Source organism: Conger conger, chromosome 3 (assembly GCF_963514075.1).
Source record: "Conger conger chromosome 3, fConCon1.1, whole genome shotgun sequence".
Lineage (NCBI taxonomy): Eukaryota > Metazoa > Chordata > Actinopteri > Anguilliformes > Congridae > Conger > Conger conger.
This window is the reverse complement of record NC_083762.1, coordinates 22,047,338-22,070,389: the sequence shown is the minus strand read 5'-3', so window position 1 is coordinate 22,070,389 and position 23,052 is coordinate 22,047,338. Positions and strand designations below refer to the sequence as shown.

The following is a 23,052-nucleotide window of genomic DNA, read 5'->3' as shown; positions in this document are numbered from 1 at the left end:
TGAGCTTCAAATGAAACTGTTTTCAATGGAAGAGCCAATCAATGCAAACATATTGTAAGCGCTATATTGTGCTGTATATATTTATTGGCAAGGCAAGGAATGCTTCCTCTGTTAGTTTATTCACAACCAGTTTGAAGCGCCCAGTGGAATTACTGCTTAATGTACGTATGTGCAATTTGTAGTTTATTATATAAGTTATGTCTGATTTCTTCATAGAGATTTTAATCTCTTTAATCTCTTGTGGGAATAATTGTTTACTGCTTCTCATGCCATCCTATAAGATCTGCACCTAGCTGTGCCTCATTGGATCTCCAGTGGTCACCCCATGGCTTTCTCCTCTATATTACATGCAGGAACCAGGTCTTGGCTTATTACCTCATTTAAATTGTGCTTGCACATCCTTCCCTGCCTGCAGGAAGCCTGTGTTACTTTCACCTCATTAGGTAACTGATTGTGTCTCCTCAGGTGTCAGGCTGAAATCTGTCCCTGGGCAGGCTATGTCACTGATGGCCAGTGGTGAAAGTACTTCAAGTGGTTGAAATTATTGCCGGTATGGTCAGTGAACTCCAAACATTATAGGGGGGTCTGGGGGCATGCTCCCTGGTGATATAAATGTACATTTTTAACAGCTGAATGCATCAATCTGGTGCAGGTGAAAGCAGATGATTAAACTAGAGCTGTGCTTTTCATTTTGGGTGTGTGATTACAGCAAATTGGTGGACTATTGCTACTACTAATACTATGGTGTACTAGGTGGTCACTAGGGCATTGCTAGGTGGTTGCTAAGGTGTGGCTAAGTAGGCTAGGGTATTACAAGGCGGTTGCTAGCGTGCAGCTAGGTGGTTGCTATGGTGTTGCTCTGTGGTTTCTAAAATGTTGCTAGGGCATTGCTAGGTGGTTGGTAAGGTGTTGCTAGGTGGTTGCTAAGATGTTTGCTAGATGGTTGCTAAGGTGTTGCTAGGTGGTTTCTAAGGTGTTGCTAGGTGGTTGCTAATATGTTCACTAGATGGCTGCTAAGGTGTTGCTAGGTGGTTGCTACAGTGTTGCTCTGTGGTTTCTAAAATGTTGCTAGGGCATTGCTAGGTGGTTGGTAAGGTGTTGCTAGGTGATTGCTAGGGTGTTCCTTGGTGGTTGCTAAGATATTCGCTAGATGGTTGCTAAGGTGTTGCAAGGTGGTTGCTAAGGTGTTGCTAGGTAGTTGCTAGGTGGTTGCTAGAGTGTTGCTAAGTGGTTGCTAAGGTGCTGCTAGGATGTTGCTAGGTCTTTGCTAGGTGGTTGCTAATGTAAATGGCAGGCATTTATATAGCGCCTTTATCCAAAGCGCTGTACAATTGATGCTTCTCCATTCACCCATTCATACACTCACTCACACACCGACGGCGATTGATTGCCATGCAAGGCCCCGACCAGCTCGTCAGGAGCATTTGGGGGTTGGGTGTCTTGCTCAGGGACACTTCGACACAGCCCGGGCAGGGGATCGAACCAGCAACCCTTTGACTGCCGGATGCCTGCTCTTACTGCCTGAGCCATGTTGCCCCCATATGTGGTGCTTGGTGGTTGCTAGGGTGTTGCTAGGGGTTTGCTAAGGTGTTGCTAGGGTGCGAGGGTGTAGCTAAGTGGTTGCTAAGGTGTTCCTAGATGGTTGCTAGGGTGTTGCTAGGCAGTTGCTTGGGTGTTGCTGGGCGGTTGCTAAGGTGTTGTTAGGTGGTTGCTAGGCAGTTGCTTAGGTGTTGCTGGGTGGTACTAGGGTGTTGCTATGTGGTTGCTAGGGTGATGCTAGGTGATTGCTTAGGTTTTGCTAGGCAGCTGCTAAGGTGTTGCTTGGTGGTTGGTAGGTATATATAACAGCCAATCTGTGACCTGAGATGATTTAGTACTGGCATTATCAATATATGCTCCCACTGTCAGTGCTGCAATTGATTCATGCTGTATCTGACAAAAACACTTTTGGTGATGGAAAAACTAGGCACTAAGTTTGACACCCAATGGCTTTAATTGTATCAACAGGAGATCACGTCTTTTTACATTCACTGGAATAAACGGAATTATGTTATACAGGCATAATCTGTATTGGGCTTGTCATTTGTCATTTCACTACAGCTGACAAGATGCCCAACAACATGTGTGTTCAGCAGGTGGAATAAATGTTGACATATCGGGCCTGGATGGACTGTTGCACTGTAATTATGAGAGGTGGCATTATAGGCTTGTAATGAATGTTTTCTAACTGCCTGCAGGTGGGCTACCTGGAGCATTAACAAAATGTCCTGGAAATGGTCATCTGGAACGTAGCTAGCTAGAGCTGAGAGACGTCAGCTAATGTTAGGCAGGACATTGGCAAGTTACATGTTGATGTTCGGGCTTTGTTGGGCAGCTGCCCTGTAACCTAATTGCGAGAGCTGCCATTTGGTTTTGTGACAGCGTGCCGGTGAGCTTCTAAATTGAATAGCAAAGTGGAACTGTAGGCTACATGAAACATGATAGTTTCCATTAAAGACCAGTTTTGTGCCTCAGAAATTGTTACAAATTGAAATTGATGGTACGGCGTACTGGCAATTACCGGCTTACTTTCACCACTGCTGATGGCAGGATCTTGATTTTCCTACCATCCATATTTGCCTGTCTGTCTGTCTCTCTCAGTTTGTCAGTTTCTATATCTCTCTATAGTTGCTATTCATCCTGCTCATAGTAAAACTAACATTTCTTTCTCCTTTTCATGGAATTGTAGATGGGATGTTTCAGTGTAACTCAAGTTCTTTTAATTCTGCAGGTTTTCCACGGATTAGTGTAGCTGCAGTAGACATCAGTCTCACCCATCTCCATGTGACCACACTCGGCAAAAAAGCCAGTCATAACAAGTGTTTTAGTGTCGTGATATGACTTAAAATCTAATTTTTCCAGTAGAAAATATTCATTTGTTTTAAGTTAAGTTAAATGTTCTTCCATTTGCAAATTTTTAAATGAGTAAAACTGCCTCACCTCATTGGCTATATAATATCTTTTTCAGAAGACAAGTAATAGAAAAAAGATTTTAAGTCAAAATACAATGGCAAAATACTTGTTAAGACTAAATTTTTATGGTTCATACTGTATATTTTCCTCAGGCTGCTATTACTTCCAGCTTTATAGGTTAATATGACTTTCTGAATGGCTTTTTCAGATTTGTTTCAGTTTGTTTTGGTTTGTTCAGATTTGTTAACAGCTAAGTCTTAGCATGGTACATATTAGAAAAGGTTACTGAAGGTGACAGCTCTCTCTCTCTCTCTCTCTCTCTCTCTCTCTCTTTCTCTTTCTCTCTCTCTCTGCCTCACTCACTCATTCACTCACTAGCCAATTCTCACCAGCCCCACCAGTGACTCCATCACTCCCACTGGCACCATGGGTATGTCTTCCACAATGGATGGGTCCAACATGCAGGACGTTTTCATTCTGTCCCCTGTCTCAGGACTCTATGGACCCCGGTAAGCAGCTCTTCATAAGCACTCCAGTTCAATGTCTAGAAGGTGATATTAATGAACGATGCATGTTGCTTGAGTTTGATGTTAACCCTCTATGGTACACATTATTGCGCTTAAAAAAGACCCCAATATCAATATCGATGTAATCACAATTTTCTTATTTTATGGAATTCATTTTCAACTCAAAAAACAATATAACAATTAATTTTTCACAAATATGAACGTTATAGAACTATTTCTGTCATGAAAGGTGATCTTGAGTCCATCTTCAACATATCCAACGTTGAGGATGGTGGGACACTTCTAACACCCCATTTGGGGGGCGTGATTCTATGCCTAAATTAAATTAATTGCAATTACGCAATCTACATACAGTATGTCTTCCATATTAATCACCTGATGTGTGTGATTTTTTTATGGGAGAGCGGTCTCTCATAAGAGTTACATAGACATGAAAGGGACAGTGAAAATATGTTTACTTTTTGAGATATGACTCCTTTAAAATGGTGTCTGGTGAAAAAATACCACATTTAAGACCTGATATCTTCAAAATGAAAATAGATTAATGTTTCTTGATACCAGATTTTAACTCTACACACTAAGAATTCCCAAGATACCAAATATCAAATTATTTGGCAGTTGTAGAATTATGGCCATTTACAAATCAGATTTAATGCAACTTGGCACTTTTTAAGTGATGGCCCGCTAAATTCTAGATGTATCTAGCACAAAAACAAAGCAGTGTATGAAGCTCAAATTTTCAGGATTTCTATTCCTCAGCATTGACACAGTGGTTTTCAGTCCTATGGAATGTTTCTTTTTAATAATTACTGGTTATATACATACATATTTTACAAGACATATTTAGGAACCACGACATGTTTTTTCAACAAGATTTGTGCGAATTATCCACTTCAAACTTAACTTACCATGACACCCTTCTACCATGAACTTGAATATATGCCACTGTCCTTGTTACTTCCTCTGCATACCCAAAGGTTTGAGCATATGACCAAACACTGTAGTTTTACTGGACAAAGGAGAAGTAAAGCAATACATTTAAAAAGAAATGCAATTGGTGACATTAAAAATTGTTTTAAATTCAAATACTTTTCTACAATTTACTGAGCATGTCTGGTGTATTGGAACCTATTAAATACTTAAAAAATAGCAAGCCCTGTCATCTGGTACTTGCAGTTTGGTCAATTGCATCAGGCAAGATCAATCCAGCACAGGAAAGTATTTGAATCCAAAATAATTAGGTTTGACCCAGGTCTGTAAAGTTCTCCACTAAGCTTCAGCAGCAGTGTTCATATGCAGTGTTCCCCCAGTGCTGTAGCATGAGTCATGGTCCGATGGGACTGCCCTTCCTCCCCTGCAGGGATGAAATGGCCGTCATGTCCTGCGATGACATCAGCAAGTACAGCATGGGCAAGTCGGGCATGAAAGGCTCTGACTCCCCCAGCTACTACCTCGACCACGAGAGCGGCAGGTACTACACCTTCATGGAGGGTGAGGGTGTTCACCTGGGGCCTGAGTACGACCGGGGCCGCTCTACAGGGGTCCGCAGGAGAGAAAAGACCCCGACTCACGGTAAGACGCAAGCCCTGCTTGCTTAGCCTTCTGCATGCCACGCTCTGGGCCTCCTTCCCTCTGTGTGCCAGCACGTGCCGCTAGCCCGCTTCTCTAGCTCTGCTCCCATCAGCTCCTCCTCTTCAGCTCTCAGCCGCTGCCACAGAGGCTCATGGGACAGCTCCACAGACACGCGGCTCGCCGTGTCATTCACAACACGCCGTCTGCATGCCAGGAGTAAATCGCATCCAGCTCCAATCAGCAAGCTAGAAAAGACAATGCCCCTGCCAGGCGCTCACAATAGCGCTTTTCAGTGTCGTCTGGGGAGAGCAGCGCTGCCCTGTCGCCCTTCCCTTGGCTGGGGACGACCTGTTTAGAGAACGGCGTGCCTGCTGGTGCAAAGATAGCACCCGTGGGCCTTATCTGCCAGAACAGCGCCGGGAGTGGGTGGTGGAACGTGGCGAGCTGGGCTGGCGCTAAGCTAACGTCGGCCTCAGCTTGTCTCTCACACTGGAAGCACATGTGCCCTCCTCCCTCTCGCACGCTCAGTAACTCTCCCTCGTTCCCTTCACACCTCTCACCCTTACTCGTCCATGTACTTCTCACCCTCTTTCTCTCCTGGACAAGCTTACTCCCCGCTGTCTGCGCTCACCCTTTGTCTTTTACTCTAAGTAGTCCTCTTTTCTGCTCTGCCTTTTCTTTCTGCCGATCTCTTTCTCTCTTCTCACTGGTCACTTTTCCTTGCTGTCTCTTCCCCTTTTAATTCACCCTGTAACTTCCCACCGTACATGGGCGACGTCCCTCCCCAACCGCACAAACCTCTCCACCTGCACCTCCCACGTGCACCTCCATGCCCTGGGGTTAATGCACTCCTGAATCCCTCTCTCCCTCACACACCCACCTCCACGCACTCAGGCTGACATGCTCCTTGGACTTCTTTTCAGGTGACCTCAGGCCAGTTTCCATGCCAACGGAGTACAATTGGATGCCGGAAACCAAGGAGCCCAGTATGTACAAGAGGGGGAGCAGAGGTGGGTCAGGCCACCCCAGCCACCACACAGATACCCCCCTCAAAACACAGCCCCAGCGTAGCCTCCAGATAGCCATGCAGCACAGTCAGTAAGAACAGGTCATTGTGCCCCCTTACCACACGTGTACAGGGATTTCATTCGCATCGCTTTTCATCGCTCTATTGCTGTGCGCATGGCTCCAAGCAGTGCCGTGTGAGCATTCTGCTGTCTTCTGTGGCGTGTCTGTGTTTTACAAACACTCGTCTGTGGTCTCTAATTAACCTGTGTTTTGTTATAACTGGTTTGTGGTACATCTGACAAAACTCAACACAAGATCATTCAAGATCATGTTTAATACTTTGTGCAACCACCCTGGTAATGATGACTCCCACCCGTTCATTTTTTATCAAGGGTGCAATAATTCTGGAGCTGCCTGTATATAGTCATGTTATGGTGCTGCTATAAAACAGGGACAGCTATTTTTCTCTGAACCCTTTAATCCCTGCATAATCTACAGATTATGGTAGGGATTATCATGCAGAATGGTCTAGTGCATGGATTCCTGAATTACAGGTACTTAATATGAACTCTGCAATGTAAACATATGGAGGTTAGATCTAAAGCTTCATCCACATACAGTATTTCCTGTTCGCTCTCTGTTGCGGCCCTGCTGAGCCCCGTCAGTATATCCAATATCAGAAATAATTTTTATTCAATGCTTCATTCTGATAAACCTTCATTTATTTTCCCTGCAGTAACTGGAATTAGAATGAACACATCGGATGATCCAGGCTCTTGTAATCAGATGAACAGCAGTTGACAAACAAATACACAAATAAATAGAGCAGAAATACTGTACAAACAGAAGATGGACTGGAGACACATGCATAAATGCATGACTTCATATCTAACAGTATTAATAATAGATTCGGAACGCAGATCTGGGAAAGGCTGCACTGTAGTGTGAGGGTGGTTTGATTTACTGGCACGACTGGTTTTGTAGCTTGACTTGGTGTATATTATCAGATTTCATTCGCCTAGCCCCTTGTCACCAGACAGGTAAGGAAATTATGGTGATACTCACCTACCTAAAAGACATGGGAGGAATGTGGGATGAGAATAAAGTTTAGAGAATATAACATTGCTTCGTTCAGCCCCTTAGGTGATGACTGACTCCTCCACTTTCTCTGTCTCACTTTCAGTGCCAAACTTTATTGCTTTACCTTATTGCCATTACTTCAGTACTATTTGCCGTTTCTATAGCATTTTAATAATGTCAGTATTATCTTTCTGTAAGCTTATTTTCCAGTTATTCTATAATTTATTGCTTTTCCACATTTAGGGCATAGGTCTTGAAAAACAGACATTACTTGCCATGTAAAATATCTGTGCCAAGGATTTTTATGTCCGTTGTAAAGGATACTATTGGTTATGGAGGCGGGGGGGAACTCAGGAGGAACCTGGCTATAGGGGGATGTCCATCCTCCACTGGCCAATAGGTTGAGTTGGTAACAGTTGAGGTATTAAATGAACAGGTAAACTAGAACGTCCACATGAAGGATTGTAACGTATGCAGTTTACAGGGGTGAGGGGATGCTTGTGTATCTCCAGGATGTGTGGAAGCGTAGGCATGAACCAGTAGAGGGACAGGACTGCATTGCAACCCACCATTTTCTGCTTCCAGTCACACACCACACTGTTGATTTGCATTCAGGAGGTGCTAGCACGTCGACAGCATCGTGTTTCTCAGGAAGTCCATGAATAGCATTAACAGCATCAGCTCCTGGTGGGGGGACAACTGCGATACTCCCACACACCCCGAGCTGTACATAGCCATAGCCCACACAAGCAAGCCCGCCCTCCCTGTCTTCACTGGCCCCACGAAAACATGGCGCATACAAGCCACAGTTTCATCTCAGGAAAAAAAAACTCTTTCCAGATGGGTTTCCGAAACTGGGGCTTCTTTCACAAAAAGTTGTAACCCGCAAGCTGAGAACTGTGAGATGTTATATATAGATGATTTATCCTGCCATGAATGCATGGCGCAAGGTGAGTTCATGTAGGCAATCAGTAATTCCCAAATTGTTATCATCTCTCTGCCTTGTTTGGGGTTTGTATTGAATTTTTGTGTTTGTGCAGAACATTGTAGTGTCAGGAGCCAAGTTTGAAAGGGATATCTTGGGGTGGAAAACATTGGCTTGCAGACAGATTAAATTCCAAGTGCACATTGCAATATGAAAATGTTTATTTGTACCATTTATTTTAATTGAACTATCTCCAGTATGCCTAATATAGCCTATGCCTCATGTTAAAATGAGGCATTTACCTATTTGTAACATTCAAATTAAACCTGTGATGACACAATTCACAGTCACTCTAAATGTAGCTTCCAGGATAAATACAGCATCTAAGACACACTATTGCTCTGTCAATAGCATCATATACTAATTGTGTGTTTATTGAGTGGCACCCTTTTCTACACACAAATTTTTTTGCAGGACTGAATGACTTTTGGGAGAGCACACACTGCATAAATATTCCACATGTCGCTTGTCACTCTGGACGAAGAGGCATTGCTTATTCCAGGGCATTGTCCAACAACCCATAGACAGCTGCCAGGTGCCAGGAAGCCAGAGCTGTCATCCCTGTTAAAAATATGTTTATGTATGCCTTAAGTGTGGCATTTTTTTCTGAACTAAATCCAAGGTAGTGTACTAAAACTGCACTTTCATTTTACTTTCCATAAGTAAAAACCTAATTTATACCACTTTAGGATACAAAGTTAAGTAGTTAATGAATGTATACTTGAAGTACAGTCCCAAAATGTAGTTTTATAACATACTTAAAAAATTCTTTTTTAATTTACTTTAAAAATACATTTGTCATACTTAAGTATACTTTTAAAAATGAACTTTTTTGTACTTCTTGTAAGGTAACACTTGAAGCGAGACTGGTAGTGGGAGGGCCATGCCCCTCTTATGTTTGACATAAGATCTCTCAAGAAAAGTCACATAAAATGTAACATCACATTCCAATCGAAATCTTCTGAGCAGCTCATTATCGCCGCAGTTATCCAAAGGGTGCAATCACGGAAGATATTTTAGAGTGTGTGTCTGTCTCCATGCAATCAAAGGAAATGCAATACTTACAAGGGAAGAATTGGATGTAGAAAAGGCCTGTAGTCATTGCACTTTTATTTGCCATTTGCAGGCAATGCGTTTTCGTGAAATGCATTTTGAAAAGATATTGCGATCTGTAAGGGAAAATCCTCGCAATTTGCTTTTTTTATCTGGTCCTCAAGATAAACTACCCATACTGATTTCTCATCATGCTAAATCACCTGTTTCCTGAGCTGGGAAGGAATAGCTATGTTTCTGCAAGGTAGGTGGTTCTTTGGGACCAGGATTGGGTTCTGTATGTCATGAATTCAAAGTCAATTGATTCGATAGTAGATAAGATTCTTTCTAAAGGGTGATAGAAGATATCCCGTTAACTACAAATGCCCAGTACATCACAATAGCCTGAAACATATTTGCATGATTAATACATTACCATTTTTGTCTTAGTTGAGGTAGAGTAAAAAAATACAAAATACCTGAGCATATCATTCAAGGAAGAGCAGGAGTGGAAATCAGACTCCAAAGGCAATCAAAAGTATAGAATCAAGACTAGATACTGAAAGCTTTCTTTTACATGCATCAAGTAAGTAATGCACCTGAGAGACAAACTATTGGGTTTTGATGCCCTTTGGTTAACCTCATATTCTTTGTTTCATTTCATGTACTCATGTTTTGGAGAACAGAGTCCAAAATTGTACCACTGTCCACATACTTATGGACTAAATTGTATAGAGGTGCAGTTTACTTTTCCAGTTCTTTACTATACAGATGATTCTCCCCTTATTTTTTATATCTGTTGAGGTGCCAGCACTATTGTTTATGTTGGATATTTTTTCACCATTCTTCCCCCAGTGAGCAGGGTCAGCACAAACAGTGTGCAGTGAGTACTTTAAGGGCACCATTTTCACACAGGCAGATTGGTAACAGGCTACATCCACTATTCCCTCCAGACTCGGACAGCTCTCTCCTGCGTTACCTGAGCGACGACAAGATCCTGGTGATCCAGGAGGAGCCGGATCGGGAATGCAAGCGCGACACGGGCCGGCGTTCCCGTAAGAAGGGCAAGAGCCCCAGCAGCCCTAGCTTTCCCATCAGCCCCAACTCCCTCCTGGCCTCCACCGTCAGGCTGGACACGGGTCCTCCCGAGGGGCTGCCCTTCCCGCTGCCCGAGAGCAACACTGTTCCACTCTACCACGTGAGTGTCAGAGTGGGCCTCCAGAGGGAACAGTCTGCTAGAGCCCAATGTAAACACACGGTTTGACTTTACTTACTCATGAAGACCAGTTCTGACTGACAGGTCACGAATGGGCAGGAGCCCTGAATATGAGTTCAGTTGTCCTTCTCTGCATCTGGCCATTCATAGAGGCTGTTATAGATACTGAAGTTTGTGTAAAAATATCTTTGTCTTTCGTTGTATAAAAACAAATATCTTTACATAACTGTATGAAGACAAATATTGTGTCTTTGTGTCCTTGTGGCTATGTCCCCTTTGACAGGCATGTTAAGCCTGTCCACGCTGCCCCCATCCTGGATTTGAACTCTTCACCTCCTCTTGATCTTAAAGGCAAAGCCTTTCTTTCAGCTAAGTTACCATAGGAAAATCCAACCGTCGAAGAATGTCTGGCTGTTCATTCAAAAATCTTGATTCTTGTGAAAAGGGAGAGAAGGTGCCTTGAGCTGTCCTTGTCACTCATGCGGATAACGACGCACTCGGGTCTACACCACGTCGCCTGGGGCGGCCTACCATAGCAACGCGGTGCTCCCTGCCTCGGAGACAGCTGGCTACTGCTCCGCTAGTACACAGAGCTGGAACTACAAAGGAAGTCAGTCTGGGAGATGTGGGGGATGTAGGCCATTTGCACAGGCTCACTGTAGTACGGACTTCATTCTGTCATATTCGGGCCGGGCAGGGATTTGACGATGGCCTAGAGAGGGACTCAGCAGGCTGCTGATGGACTGCGACTGATGAGATAGCCAAAGTTTCTGCCCCATTTCCCTTCTCCCCTGGAGTGTGAGCCCAGGTACACATCCGAAATCCCTTGCAGAGAAGTAAGAGTGATGGAGAGAGAGGACAGAGAGAGGGAGAGAGAGTGTGATGATCAAACAATGTTGAGATCCATAGGTATAGGTCAAACACTAATCGATTCGATTCCACACAATTTCAATTGACCGCTGTATTGACTGCAGTTTGTGTAAAATGGCCGACCATTTGCGTGGATCCAGTCAGAGCTGCAGGCTGCTTTCGGGCGGGGCGCCTCTTCGTAGAAAAGGATGGGAGGGGGGTGGAGACGGTGGGACCTTCAGAGCCGGAGGAGCGCAGGAAACCCATCACGCGCCGCCGCGGCCCACGTGTCCGCCAGCGCCTGATAGATGAGCCTGAAGCAGGGGCCAATCAGATCTCGCGCACCACATGAACCCAGAGGCTCGGCGATGGAAGAGAGGAAGGAGGCGCGAATGTGCACCGAGAGCCATGTCAAGACACATCCCGTCATCAGCCGCCCGCTATAAATACGCTCCGTTTCTCCCAGGCGCGAAGATCCTCAGCTCAACTTAATAATAGATGGGAAAATGTGATTCGTGCTCCCTGGCTGGGGGTGAGAACTTTGCACAGGGGGTTGGGAGGTATCATGGGCAAGGTGGGGGGAAGTCAGTATTTTGGGATTGATTGGTCCGCTGAATGTGTGTTGTAGGAGGTTGGGAGCTTAGGTGGTTGGTGGAGGAGGAAGAGCAAGTTGCAATGACACTCTTGACGCAGTGAGATACCTGGATGCTTTGGTCAGGACAACATTACACACTCCTCTTCTATGGAACTCGTAAATCTCAGTCTCAATGGTTTTTGGAGTGCTTCTTCATCAGAAAACAATGCTGTGAAACACCAATCACAATGGATAATTTTAGGACATAAACAAGACATCAATGATCAGCACTCCTACTCTGTGACCCTTAATAATTAAAGGCCCTGATATTATTCATCTCCATAAACTACGCATATACAAACCTATTGTATGAGCTCATTCACTTATACACACACACACACACACACACACACACACAAATACACATTTACATACACAAATAATTATTACTTTCACCATGCCGTAGTGTAAAATGAAATATAATTGGCAAAAATATCAGTGTGCTTTCTGTGTCCTGTACTGTGTGTATATATCCTTCTTGTTAACAATGCTCGATCTCCTTTCTTCCTGTCTTCTTCCAGAGAGCTGGAGACACGCTGCGTGCAGACACGGACAGGTCAGTCAGCGTCTGCTTTGGTTAGGTTGGTTAGGGGTAGCATCATGTGAAGCATCATTTCAAAAGGCAGAATATAATAAACAATTAATATTCTACCCTCCTGTGATATGTGCTATGTGCTATGTTACATGACGGCTTTGTAAGTTATTATGCCAAAAGAAAAGCACGTATTTACATTAAAATTCATAATTATAATCATTAACTTGAATAGTTCCCATGTGTGGGATAATTAATAACCTTATTCTAAGAGAGATATGCGTAGCTACTTTAATTATGGCCTCTCATCTCCTCCTTTACTCTTGCAGGTATGCTGGTTCTGGTATGGACAGACAAAGCAGCACATCCATGAGGAAGGTATGTCTGTCTTTAAAGGCACGATGCCGAATTTTCACCTTGTGGCTGAAAAGCATGTATCCAATACACTGAACTCATATGCTCCATGATCCAATAGAACATGGAGGGGGGGCAGGAAGAGATTATTACTAATTACTAATTACTAAGAGCTACTACAGTAGTGTGCTTGGTTTGTGAGAGATTAGCCTTGGTAGCTAAGCATTAAAATGGCTAGCCAGCTTTAGGTAACATTAGATTGCTGCCGCAAAATTAGTTCGCTAACTACATTCAGTTTTGTACGTCAGCTGGCTGGCCATGATAGCTGGTTCCCACTGCACAGTACTAACATTACTGCTTATATTCATGAGAGATTCTACTGGTGTATTTCCTCTCCTGGGTAGGGAGCTCATGCCTAAATCCAAAAGACTCCCAGACTTTGAAAAGACTTGTCTGATAAAATAGAGATGTCTGATAAAAATAAAAGCAACCATGAATTTGCGTATGTGTTTGTGAGTATGCGTGTTTATGTTACAGAATTGTGCAGGCAGGCTAGCGAGCAGACTGAAATTCACAGGTGTTAGCACTAGCATTATTACCTAGAGTCACCACTAGCTTACGTTTAGCTAAAGTTAGCGAACAAAATACAAGTAATGTCAGTTAAATAGCTAGCTAAAGTTGGCCTGGGCGGAAAGCGACTACTACAGCTGATGTTACTAATTATATCAGACTGCGATTTCTCAGCTCACTGCTATCACAGCACACAGTTGTCTGCAATGGAGAGGCCGGGCTGAGAATGGGATGTATATGTTTTTTTTTGTTATATGTTTTTTTTGTGTACAAACATAGGAGTGGTAAATTCTGCAGTCTGCTTTTAAAGGAAAAATTGTGATCGACTTAAAATCACTTTAATGCAGTCTCATACAATTTGTCATACAAAAAAAGAGATGTAGGAAGTGCATTGTGGGGATTTTTAAAGTTCTTGAAACCCAATTGGGTGGCAGTGGTGCTTGAGGATATCCTACAATCACCCCCAGATCAAGGCTCTTGATTTGAGTATCAGTAAAATATCTAGCTGTATAATTGTGCCTCCCAAGAAAACAGAGAATTGGATTAAATCCTAAGTGTTTTTCACCGGACTTTCGGCTGTTAACTGCGATTCACAACAGAGTGGCTCCAATGCCTGATCAATAGCACATGATTCAGACATCAGGCAGATGCAGGGGGTGAGAGCAGTTTTGTTATTTCCAAGAGCGCCTGCCTCGCTACTTAATGGCTGGCAGAGGACCTGCCTCTGAATCCAATGTCTGGAGTTGTAGCACAGCATGGTTCTCAGTTTCTGAAATCAGACAGGCACACAACCTGTAGGGGCAAGCAGCTGTCCTAATCAGCCTCTCTCTCTCTCTCTCTCTCTCTCTCTCTCTCTCTCTCTCTCTCTCTCTCTACAGTCCTTTCATTATGCCTCCTTAAGAACAAAGACCAAAAAGAGAACCAAGGGTAAGCCATGTTGTTTATTGTTTTCTGTTTTGACTGCTAGGTTGGTATATGATACAATCCTGCTGCTTTATAAATTGGAATTTGCTTGCAAAAGGATTTTACCAACCCCTGGCCCTGTATACCTTAAAGTAAGATTAGGGGCCAGTTTCCCAGACAGAGATTAAACTTGAGTTTTGTATGGAGAATCTCCATGCAAATTGCATTTTGATGAATAGGCTTAAACTAATCTGTGAAACTGGCCCTTGAGGTCTAAATGAGTTCCCTCCTCTCTGGTTGAAGGTATGTTAAATGACTGAAAACAGCGGGAATTGTGATAGGTTGGAATGAAAACCTGCATACTTGTGGGGCTCCGTGGCACACAATTGGGCACCCATGCTCTTGATTGGTAGGTGAAGAGCAGTAGCCAAATTATATTGTTGGATTTGACAGGAAGAAGGGGTTAGTGTAGGACGCAGAAACTTTCAATGTGTTTGGTCCCCTGGGTAGTTGGGGGTGCCTCCTTGTTACCCTCTTTGCTGCAAACCCATCCCCGCCAGGCTTGACCAGTGGGAGCCGGCGGCGGATCTCCTGTAAGGACCTGGGGCACGGGGACTGCGAGGGCTGGCTGTGGAAGAAGAAGGATGCCAAGGGCTACTTCACCCAGAAGTGGAAGAAGTACTGGTTCATCCTGAAGGACTCCTCCCTCTACTGGTACACCAATCAGAATGTGAGCACCGAGTGACCTCAGCATCACCTCATCGTGCATTACATTGCAGTTATTTTAGCTGACATTGTTATCCAAAGCGACTTACAGTTGATTAGACAAAGAAGGCTCCAATCCTCCCCTGTAGCAATGTGGGGTTAAGGGTCTTGCTCAAGGGCCCAACAGCTGTGCGGATCTTATCGTGGCTACACCGGGGGCTTGAACCAGCAACTTTCCGGCTCCCGGTCATGTACCTTAGCCACTAGGCTACAGGCTGCTTAGGGGCAGCCAGCCACAAAATCTGCATCCTATCTGTTGTTAAAAACATCACTGACATACTGCGGTTTGATGAATGTTGCTCTGTACGCTTGTATCCTCTGTGTGTAATCCCTTCGTTTCAGTAGGTGCACAGTGGCCTCAGACAAGCACTGGTGGCTGTGATTATCTCACAGGATAGGTTCTCTCCAGTATCTTCCATCTTTCATCACAAATCCCACGTCTTGCATCAGAAATCTCAGTAGCCATTCATCCGTCTCTCATCAGAGTCCGGCTCAAGGATGTGAGAGGTAATGCCATCTTCTCTCTTCTTCCTACCTCCGTCTCCCTCCTCTATTTCTTCCTCTCCCACCTCCTCCCCCCACCCTTCTCTCGCAGGATGAAAAAGCCGAAGGTTTCATCAGTCTACCAGAGTTCAGGATAGACAGAGCAATTGAATGCCGCCGGAAATTGTGAGAGTTTCGCGCGTTTCTCCCCCACAGACTTGCTTGTGTGTGTGAGTGCGGGCCTCTGTCTGTGTGTGTCTGCGTGTGGGCCTGTGTGATTTCAAAGCTTTGTGAGAACTATTTGAAGACCAAAGGAGTGCTATACAGTCCACAGTCACCTGACCTCAACCCCATTGGACATTTAAGGGGACACTTGAAGACAGACAAAAGCCAAGCATTCACTAACATCACAAGATGCTCTTTGGAACATTGTCAAGGAATGCTGGGATAACACGGATCATCAGGTTTTGCATGGAGTCCAAGACTCGAGTGCATGTTGCCATTAAAGCAAAACGGGGACATTCTAATTACTAAGAAATTCTGAAATTCATGTACATTTTTCAGAGATTCAGTTTTTCTGTTGTGCTGATCATATAATTTGTAATGAAAAGGTTTGTATTAAACTAGAAAATAATGTAAAATAGAAGCATTTTTACATGGTCTCAGACTTTTAGACCCTACTGTATGTGCATGTGTGCAGTCCCGTGCCCTCTTTCTCACAACAAGAGATGTTGGTCTGTTATACCAAACAGAAAATTCCCTGAAGCTCTGTTGTCTGGCTCAGGAAGAATAAGTGGAGATTGTTATATGGGGGGTTCTATCACTGTCCTTTTCCTGAGTGGCACGCTCACTCTCTCTATCTCTGTCGTCCACAGTGCATTCAAAGCTTGCCACCCAAAAATCAAGAGCTTCTTCTTTGCCACTGATTGTTTGGAGGAGATGAACAGGTATGTTAGCAAATCTGGAGGGGCACCACTCATTTTACAGAGTGAGTACAGTGTAAAATGTACCTTTGTGGGTACAGTGTGCTCCTCAATGCTTATGAATGCAATCAACATTTGTGTCTAAAATTACAAACTACATTAGTGCTTGCAAAGAAACATCAGTTTAGCTGACATTATTAGACAGGCTACTCTTAGCCTGTATAATAATTGGTGGCCCTGAGTCTCCCTTTGGTACTGTATTGGTGTGAAAGAGATAAAATCCTCTCTCTTGAAAGTGATAAAAATCTTTTTTTTCCTCTCCCATATTCAGTTAGAGAGGCGCATTCACACCCCATCTCACTACCGGAAAAGTACCCTCATTAATACTGTAACAGTGTAAAAACCTAAGAATGAGGTTCACACCTTTGTGAATTTCCACCCTGCGGCATTAATACCTCTGCTGAAAGGAGTGGGATTTTGTCTTTTCTTTGGGGTAGGAAGTGTAAATCATTAATCTTATAAGGAAGAGCATGCATTTGCAACATTGGCTTTGCACATTCCTTGGTGAAAGGCCAGGCATTCTCCATGTCCCAACAGATCCACAGTTCCACTCCCGGCCCCAAATTGTCTCTAAAATCACCTTAACCCAAAGCTTGGTAAAACCCCTGTTTTTGATGCGTGACGGCACCATCTGTGCTTTCAACTAGAACAGCAGCCCGATCTTACAGCCGTTCAGTTCGTGTTCTGTTTAGCCGTCTTACTTTAATCAAATGAGAAATGCACCACATGTCCAAAACACTGTGAACTAAATATAATTGTTGGTCTAGTCTGGGAAGACATTTTTTTGTGAATCTGAATGAGAAAGAAATGGAATATTGTAATATGCAGAAAGCTTAGATGTAAGTGAAGTTGTTATACTACATTTGTGTGTAGTACGTTTGGTGAATTTACTCTATAATGTAGCAGACGGATGGGCGCCAGCAGCTGTTCCTTCATGATGATAGTGATAGGAGCACATTTTCATAATATTCTCTGAGGCAGCGATGCAGGATGTCCTTCTTTAAGGAGCTGCGATTTCTTTTGGCTCCTACCTGCCCTCATTATCACCAGCCTCTGGAAACAAGGAAAGGAGTGAGTGAAAGAGATAGAGAGAGGCAGTCAAACTGAGACAGAGGAAAAGAAAGATAGACGGAGACAGACAGAAAGCAGAGCGAGAGAGAGAATCAGACAAATCTGAACAAGGCAAGGTAAAAAAGACAGATGCAGAAAGAGAAATAGAGCAGAAAGGGAAAGGGATAACATTTGGATTCCGGTTGAGTTCAGTGGAATACCAGTGCACTCAGGGTTTTGCAGGAATGTATGTAGCTGTCCGTGGTTGTGGAAACAGGAGGTTTGGGTTGAGGTATGTAGTCTCTGCCCACCAGCAAATACTTTTGCACAAGTTACATTTTCATCAGCATACGTAGCTAACTCTGGCATCTCCTGTGACCCCTGTGACTAAATTTAGAGCAATGGCGGGGATGGCAGGGTAAATTATTCAGCCCCATGTTCATTTCACAGGGAAGTTACGCTGACCTCATTATTCTCCATTTCTTTTGCTTAATGCTGCTCTGGAGAGTTAGCGCAGCCAGAGCAGCTAGCACTAGTAAACAGCACCAAGCTCTGGGATATTCTGTTTATGCAACAACAAGAACACGTTGCAAAGGCTGTTTCTGAAATTCACTGGAGAGATGTGCACTCTCTCTCTCTGTTAGGGATGATGTGAAGTTATGAGTTACGGGTTGCACGCTCCATCGCCGAGATAATGGAATGGAGTGTGCATTTTGTTTCTTATTAATGAATAAAATTAGCTTGTCGCAATCACAGATCCATTTTGATTACATGCTTGAAGCGTGGTAGGAATATTTAGCGTGGCTATATTTGTAATATGCAAAGCTAAAGGGTGTAAGATTTGACCCTGCCATAATGTGCTATGGTTGAATTTGAAATGCCAAATATTCCCAGACTCCCGAAGGTCCCATCTGCGACTCGCTGTGTCATAAAATAGATATCATATCTAAAACACGCATCTGTGAAACTGTTCTACCAAGACATGATTATTCAGTGAAGTAAACCTTCATGCACCGAAGGGGAAATTGTATTCTCCTAGGTCAGCGTGGCTCTGAACATCCGCACATGTCCCCCTTCCCCTTCCCTGTACTTGTCTTTTCGCTTCATTATGGTATATACAATCATCGCTGTAAAGAGAGACAAAAACAATGATGCTTGTTATTCCTTTATAGCTCTGGGGGTGTTTCTTTTCTTTACTGAGTAGCCCCTTAATTTGTGTGTGTGGGTTGGGGGGTATCAACACTGCTCCTGTTTACTGTAGCTGAGGACGTGCATTTTCATCAGAAGCCTGATGGAGCTCCTCTGTCATACAGGTGGATGAACCGGCTCGGCCTGGCAGCTATTGGGTACACACCTGATGACAAGGTGCCACGCCCTGATGAAGGTGTGTGAACGAAGGAGAATGATAATTCCTCCCACGCATCCATTAGCTCTGAGAAATATACTGTTGGTGCATGCTTGTATTTATAGTGCTGCTGGCTGATATTTATAGTGCTACTCCTACGAATGAATGCTCCAGCTCGGCATGACAAACATACTAGTATAAATACAAGAATGGTTCTCTACACTAGAAATACACCAGATCATTTCTGTACACCAGAAATACACCAGGACATGAAAAGAACAAAAGAAACTAGAAACTAGACCACGCAGCACATCTTAGCTGGCTGCTTGCCTGTAAACTAGACTGAATGTATCAGCAAGCAAAGGAGCCCATGGTTTCTGACTGGGCTGCTCATTCCAATACAATTTCTTTCAAGTTGAGTTTGCTCATTTGTTTCAGATTACTGGAGTGAAAGTGATCAGGATGACATCGATGGCTCAATGACCCTTAAGCAAGAGGGCCCTTCTTCACTGTGTGACATCTACCATCGCACCCCCTCTGTGAGTCCACTGTGCTTTTACCCATTCACACACGCACACACACACACACACACACACACACACGCATACACAGATACACACACACGCACACACACAGACACACAAAACCACATACACGCTCACGCTCTCTCTCTCTCGCACACACATGCATGCACACATGCAGACGTACGCACTTTTTCGAAAACCTACTTACTACTTCCAGCTCTTTTGTAATGTGCTTTGTTTTCAGTTCGATAGAAGAGTGATTGCTAAAGAAATTGTTGCAATCAGCCGAGAGCAAGGCTCTTAGTCTGAATAAAACATCAGTGCTGTGCTGCAGGCACAAGAGCTCCACACTGCCCCTCTCTCAGCTGCGTGAGCGCTGCTGTCACGTGGATAACATCACCTAATCTCACCACTAGAGGGGGGTAGATGCACAGTGCAACAAACGGGGAGATTGCTGCAACTTTAAACATTTTAGATTATTACTTTTTAAATCTATTCTTCTCATTATTATTATTATTATTATTATTATTAATATTAGATACTTTTTACATTGATTACAGCACCTCACAAAAGCTCATTCAGCTTGCATTGTATCCATTCATATCCAGTGCTGGTTAATTTCTGAATCAGTTCTAGTTCAGGTGCAGCAGTCATGTCAGATACACCAGAATTTTAAAACAGAAAAATATTTAGTGAAGTAATGAGACTGGAAAATTCAGTCTTCTGAATGTTTTCTCACTCTTGTTTACTTGGCCCTGTATGTACTCCTGCCTACCTCTCCTATGCCCACTCACACATCAATCCTCCCCCGTGTATGTCTCTGTTGGTACGGTCCGTCCCCCCTACTCTACGTCCTCCCCTCAGGTTCGCAGGGTCAACGGCCGCGCCCGTCTTCCGCGGTCCCAGAGCTCTGTGAACCTGGTCCGATACACTCCCCCCCCTCTCCTCCCGCAGGTGAACTCTTCCAGCCCCTTCCCGGAGGCCAAGCACGGGCGGCACTTCTCCAGCGAGTCCACCTACTCGCACTCCTCCGCCGAGGACTCGCGGGCCGAGGGCCCCGGCAGCGGCCACTCGTCAGGCTGCCGCTCCACGCACCGGGAGCGCCGCTCCTGGCAGGACCTGATTGAGACGCCGCTCACCAGCTCGGGTCTGCACTTCCTCCAGACGGTCCCGGCCGAGGTGGACTTCGGCTACGGGGGCTACGGGGGCTACGGCGGCACGCTGGGCGGGCGTCTGGCCATGTCCCCCGAGCGCAGGCGCCAGGCCACCCTGCCGGTGCAGAGGAGGCACAGGCCGGACCGCGACGGGCCCTTCCCTCTGGTGGAGAGCGAGGAGCTGCGCTTCCACCACCGCGCCCACAAGCAGCGCAGCCAGAGCCTGCCGCGCAACCGCGAGGTGCGGGGGGCCAGGGGCGGCTTCCACCCCGCCGGGCTGTCCGAGGAGCGCAGCGAGGACGACGAGGTGCCCTTCCGCAAACACGGAGGCGCTGCCAAGGACGGTGAGGCTCCGCGCCGCGCAGCTGCTCTCACTCCGATGTGCAGAGGTACTGTGGAATGTTGGGAATTGTAGTCCTTGTTGTTGTCCCTGCAATGTGAAGGATGAACCAAGGACTGAACACAGGAGCGAGGGCTTAGGGTGTCCAACCCCTTGCATGGGTAGACATTGTACTTTATTCATTATTTTCCCACATATAGTTTGACCAGAACCTTCCACCCACATTGGTCGACAGAGGCTTTTTTCTGGTCACATGACAAGCAGCTTGATTGTAATTTATACATTTCTGGAACTCTAAATTAATTTATAGTGTTTCACTTCTTCCTCTCAACTGCCTTCTTCTGGCATGAGGTGATTATTTTCCAATTGCCTTCCCTAATTGGCCTCTTGAATTCTGTTTATTTTTATTTTTTATTCTTTCTGGAAAACATACTTTGCCCAACGCTTTGTAATAATGCAACTGTAGAAGTTTGCAGTAAATAAATTGGTTACGGTTTAGATTTGGGGTCTAGGGTTAGGGTTATATACCTCAACCTCAGAATATAAACATTATGCTAAATACACTTTAGCTGGTGTACCGTTGATTTAACATAACATAACATAATGGCAAGAACAGGCCATTCAGTCCAGCAATGCTCACCTTTTCCCACCACTGAAGTGTGAAATACTATCTCTCATGTATCAAGCCTGGTCTTGAAGACCCCTAGTATTTCTGCCACCGCTACATGTCCAAGCAAGCTCTTCCACACAGTGACCACTCTCCGTGTGAAAAAAATACTTCCCAATGTCTGTGTGGAATTGAACAATTTCGATTTGCCTTTCTCTGAAGGCAGTGCTTTCTCCGCGTATGAAAGCCTTGCCCTCAGCCCTGACTCGCTCTTCGATGCCCTCCCTGCCAGACTCCGGGTGTGAGGAGGCGTTGGACGGTCTGCAGGAGCTCTACCGCACGCTGGAGCAGGCCAGCCTCTCCGCCCTGGGGGAGTCCCGTGCCTCCACCAAGCAGGAGTACCGGCGCACGTTCGTCAAGCGCTGCAGCGACCCCGTCCTAAACGACCAGCTGCACCACATCCGCGTCCTGCGCAGCACGCTCAAGGTGCGCCGCCGGCCCATCATGCACTGCTGCGGCCCTCTCTCCACGCAGCCAGAGGCAGATTAGAAGTGCGTCCTGCCTGTGCCAAACAGATTGCTTTCAGTCATATACAGCCCTGTGAATTGTTTAATTGCTGAAATTAGTGAAAATGTGCAATGAGTAAAAGATTCATACTTAGCTTCCCCAGAAATTGATAGTTTGGGAAGGCATAGTATGGTCATATTGAATCTGACAATAGAACCTGGTGTTAACTATTTTCATGATATCTGCTATCATGAAACAGTAATTTAAACTTTACACAAGGGCAGTTATGATAATGTACTATACACATTTTATGTGGAAACATTGCAAATAGCGAATTCCAATTGGTTCTTCCAGGCCAAAGAGGGAGAGCTAGCCCTCATCAATCAACTGCTGGAAGAGCCCAACCTGACCTCCAAGAAGTTCCGCGAGTGGAAGCAACACCACCACGAGCTCTACATGGACATCTTCGAGTTCAGCCCGGGAGACAACGGCACCGCGGACCTCTCCCCGCTGGCCACGCCCCTCATGGCACACACCCACTCCTTCATCGAGACGCACGTGTGACGCAGCAGAGCGAGGCCGAGGGGTGGGGGGGGTCCGTAACAACCCGCCCCCCCCACGTGCTTTCCCCCGCTCCTGTGTGACGGCTCACTCTCCAGTCCTGCCGCTGGCACACCCCCTTCACATCGAACAGACTGACCAACCAACCACTGTAATAATCTGTAAATACTGTACGGAGACCTAGAGACCTAAAGAGAGGAGAGTTCTGGTGTACATACGTTTGGATAAATAAAAATAAAAGACTGTAGGCCCCGCAGGGTGCCCTCTGCATGCCTGAACAGAAAGTACTACCCTTCCTTCATCTTCTGAACTGTGAATGAAATGGGAAAAAAATTAATAATCATGGGCAAAAAAACAACAAGCTGAAGAACTAAAGGAATCGAAAGGACGAATGCTTTGGGTTTTTGCCATTTCCTTCTCTTTTAAGATTTCCTTTCCTTTTCCTCGTGTCCTTCCTTTTGTATCGGTTAAGCTGAAAGCAGTGGGAGGACTGTAGCAGTACTATGGAAGCAAACCGTT

At 44.9% G+C, this 23,052-nt stretch overlaps 1 protein-coding gene across 1 annotated transcript in view; it reads left to right on the top strand.

Moving 5' to 3' along the window:
- The window catches only part of LOC133124747 (connector enhancer of kinase suppressor of ras 2-like), an 86,838-nt gene extending 64,238 nt beyond the window's left edge, over nucleotides 1–22,600 (top strand). Inside the window, exons 10-24 of the mRNA XM_061236196.1 lie at nucleotides 3,331–3,461; nucleotides 4,840–5,051; nucleotides 5,975–6,061; nucleotides 10,110–10,354; nucleotides 12,377–12,411; nucleotides 12,717–12,765; nucleotides 14,190–14,238; nucleotides 14,775–14,944; nucleotides 15,575–15,648; nucleotides 16,338–16,409; nucleotides 18,809–18,879; nucleotides 19,279–19,379; nucleotides 20,319–20,862; nucleotides 21,758–21,951; nucleotides 22,327–22,600. Of these exons, the coding sequence (XP_061092180.1) occupies nucleotides 3,331–3,461; nucleotides 4,840–5,051; nucleotides 5,975–6,061; nucleotides 10,110–10,354; nucleotides 12,377–12,411; nucleotides 12,717–12,765; nucleotides 14,190–14,238; nucleotides 14,775–14,944; nucleotides 15,575–15,648; nucleotides 16,338–16,409; nucleotides 18,809–18,879; nucleotides 19,279–19,379; nucleotides 20,319–20,862; nucleotides 21,758–21,951; nucleotides 22,327–22,536 (2,244 nt within the window). The 3' untranslated portion in view covers nucleotides 22,537–22,600. The remainder of the gene's footprint in view (nucleotides 1–3,330; nucleotides 3,462–4,839; nucleotides 5,052–5,974; nucleotides 6,062–10,109; nucleotides 10,355–12,376; nucleotides 12,412–12,716; nucleotides 12,766–14,189; nucleotides 14,239–14,774; nucleotides 14,945–15,574; nucleotides 15,649–16,337; nucleotides 16,410–18,808; nucleotides 18,880–19,278; nucleotides 19,380–20,318; nucleotides 20,863–21,757; nucleotides 21,952–22,326) is intronic.
- Nucleotides 22,601–23,052: the final 452 nt, after the last annotated feature.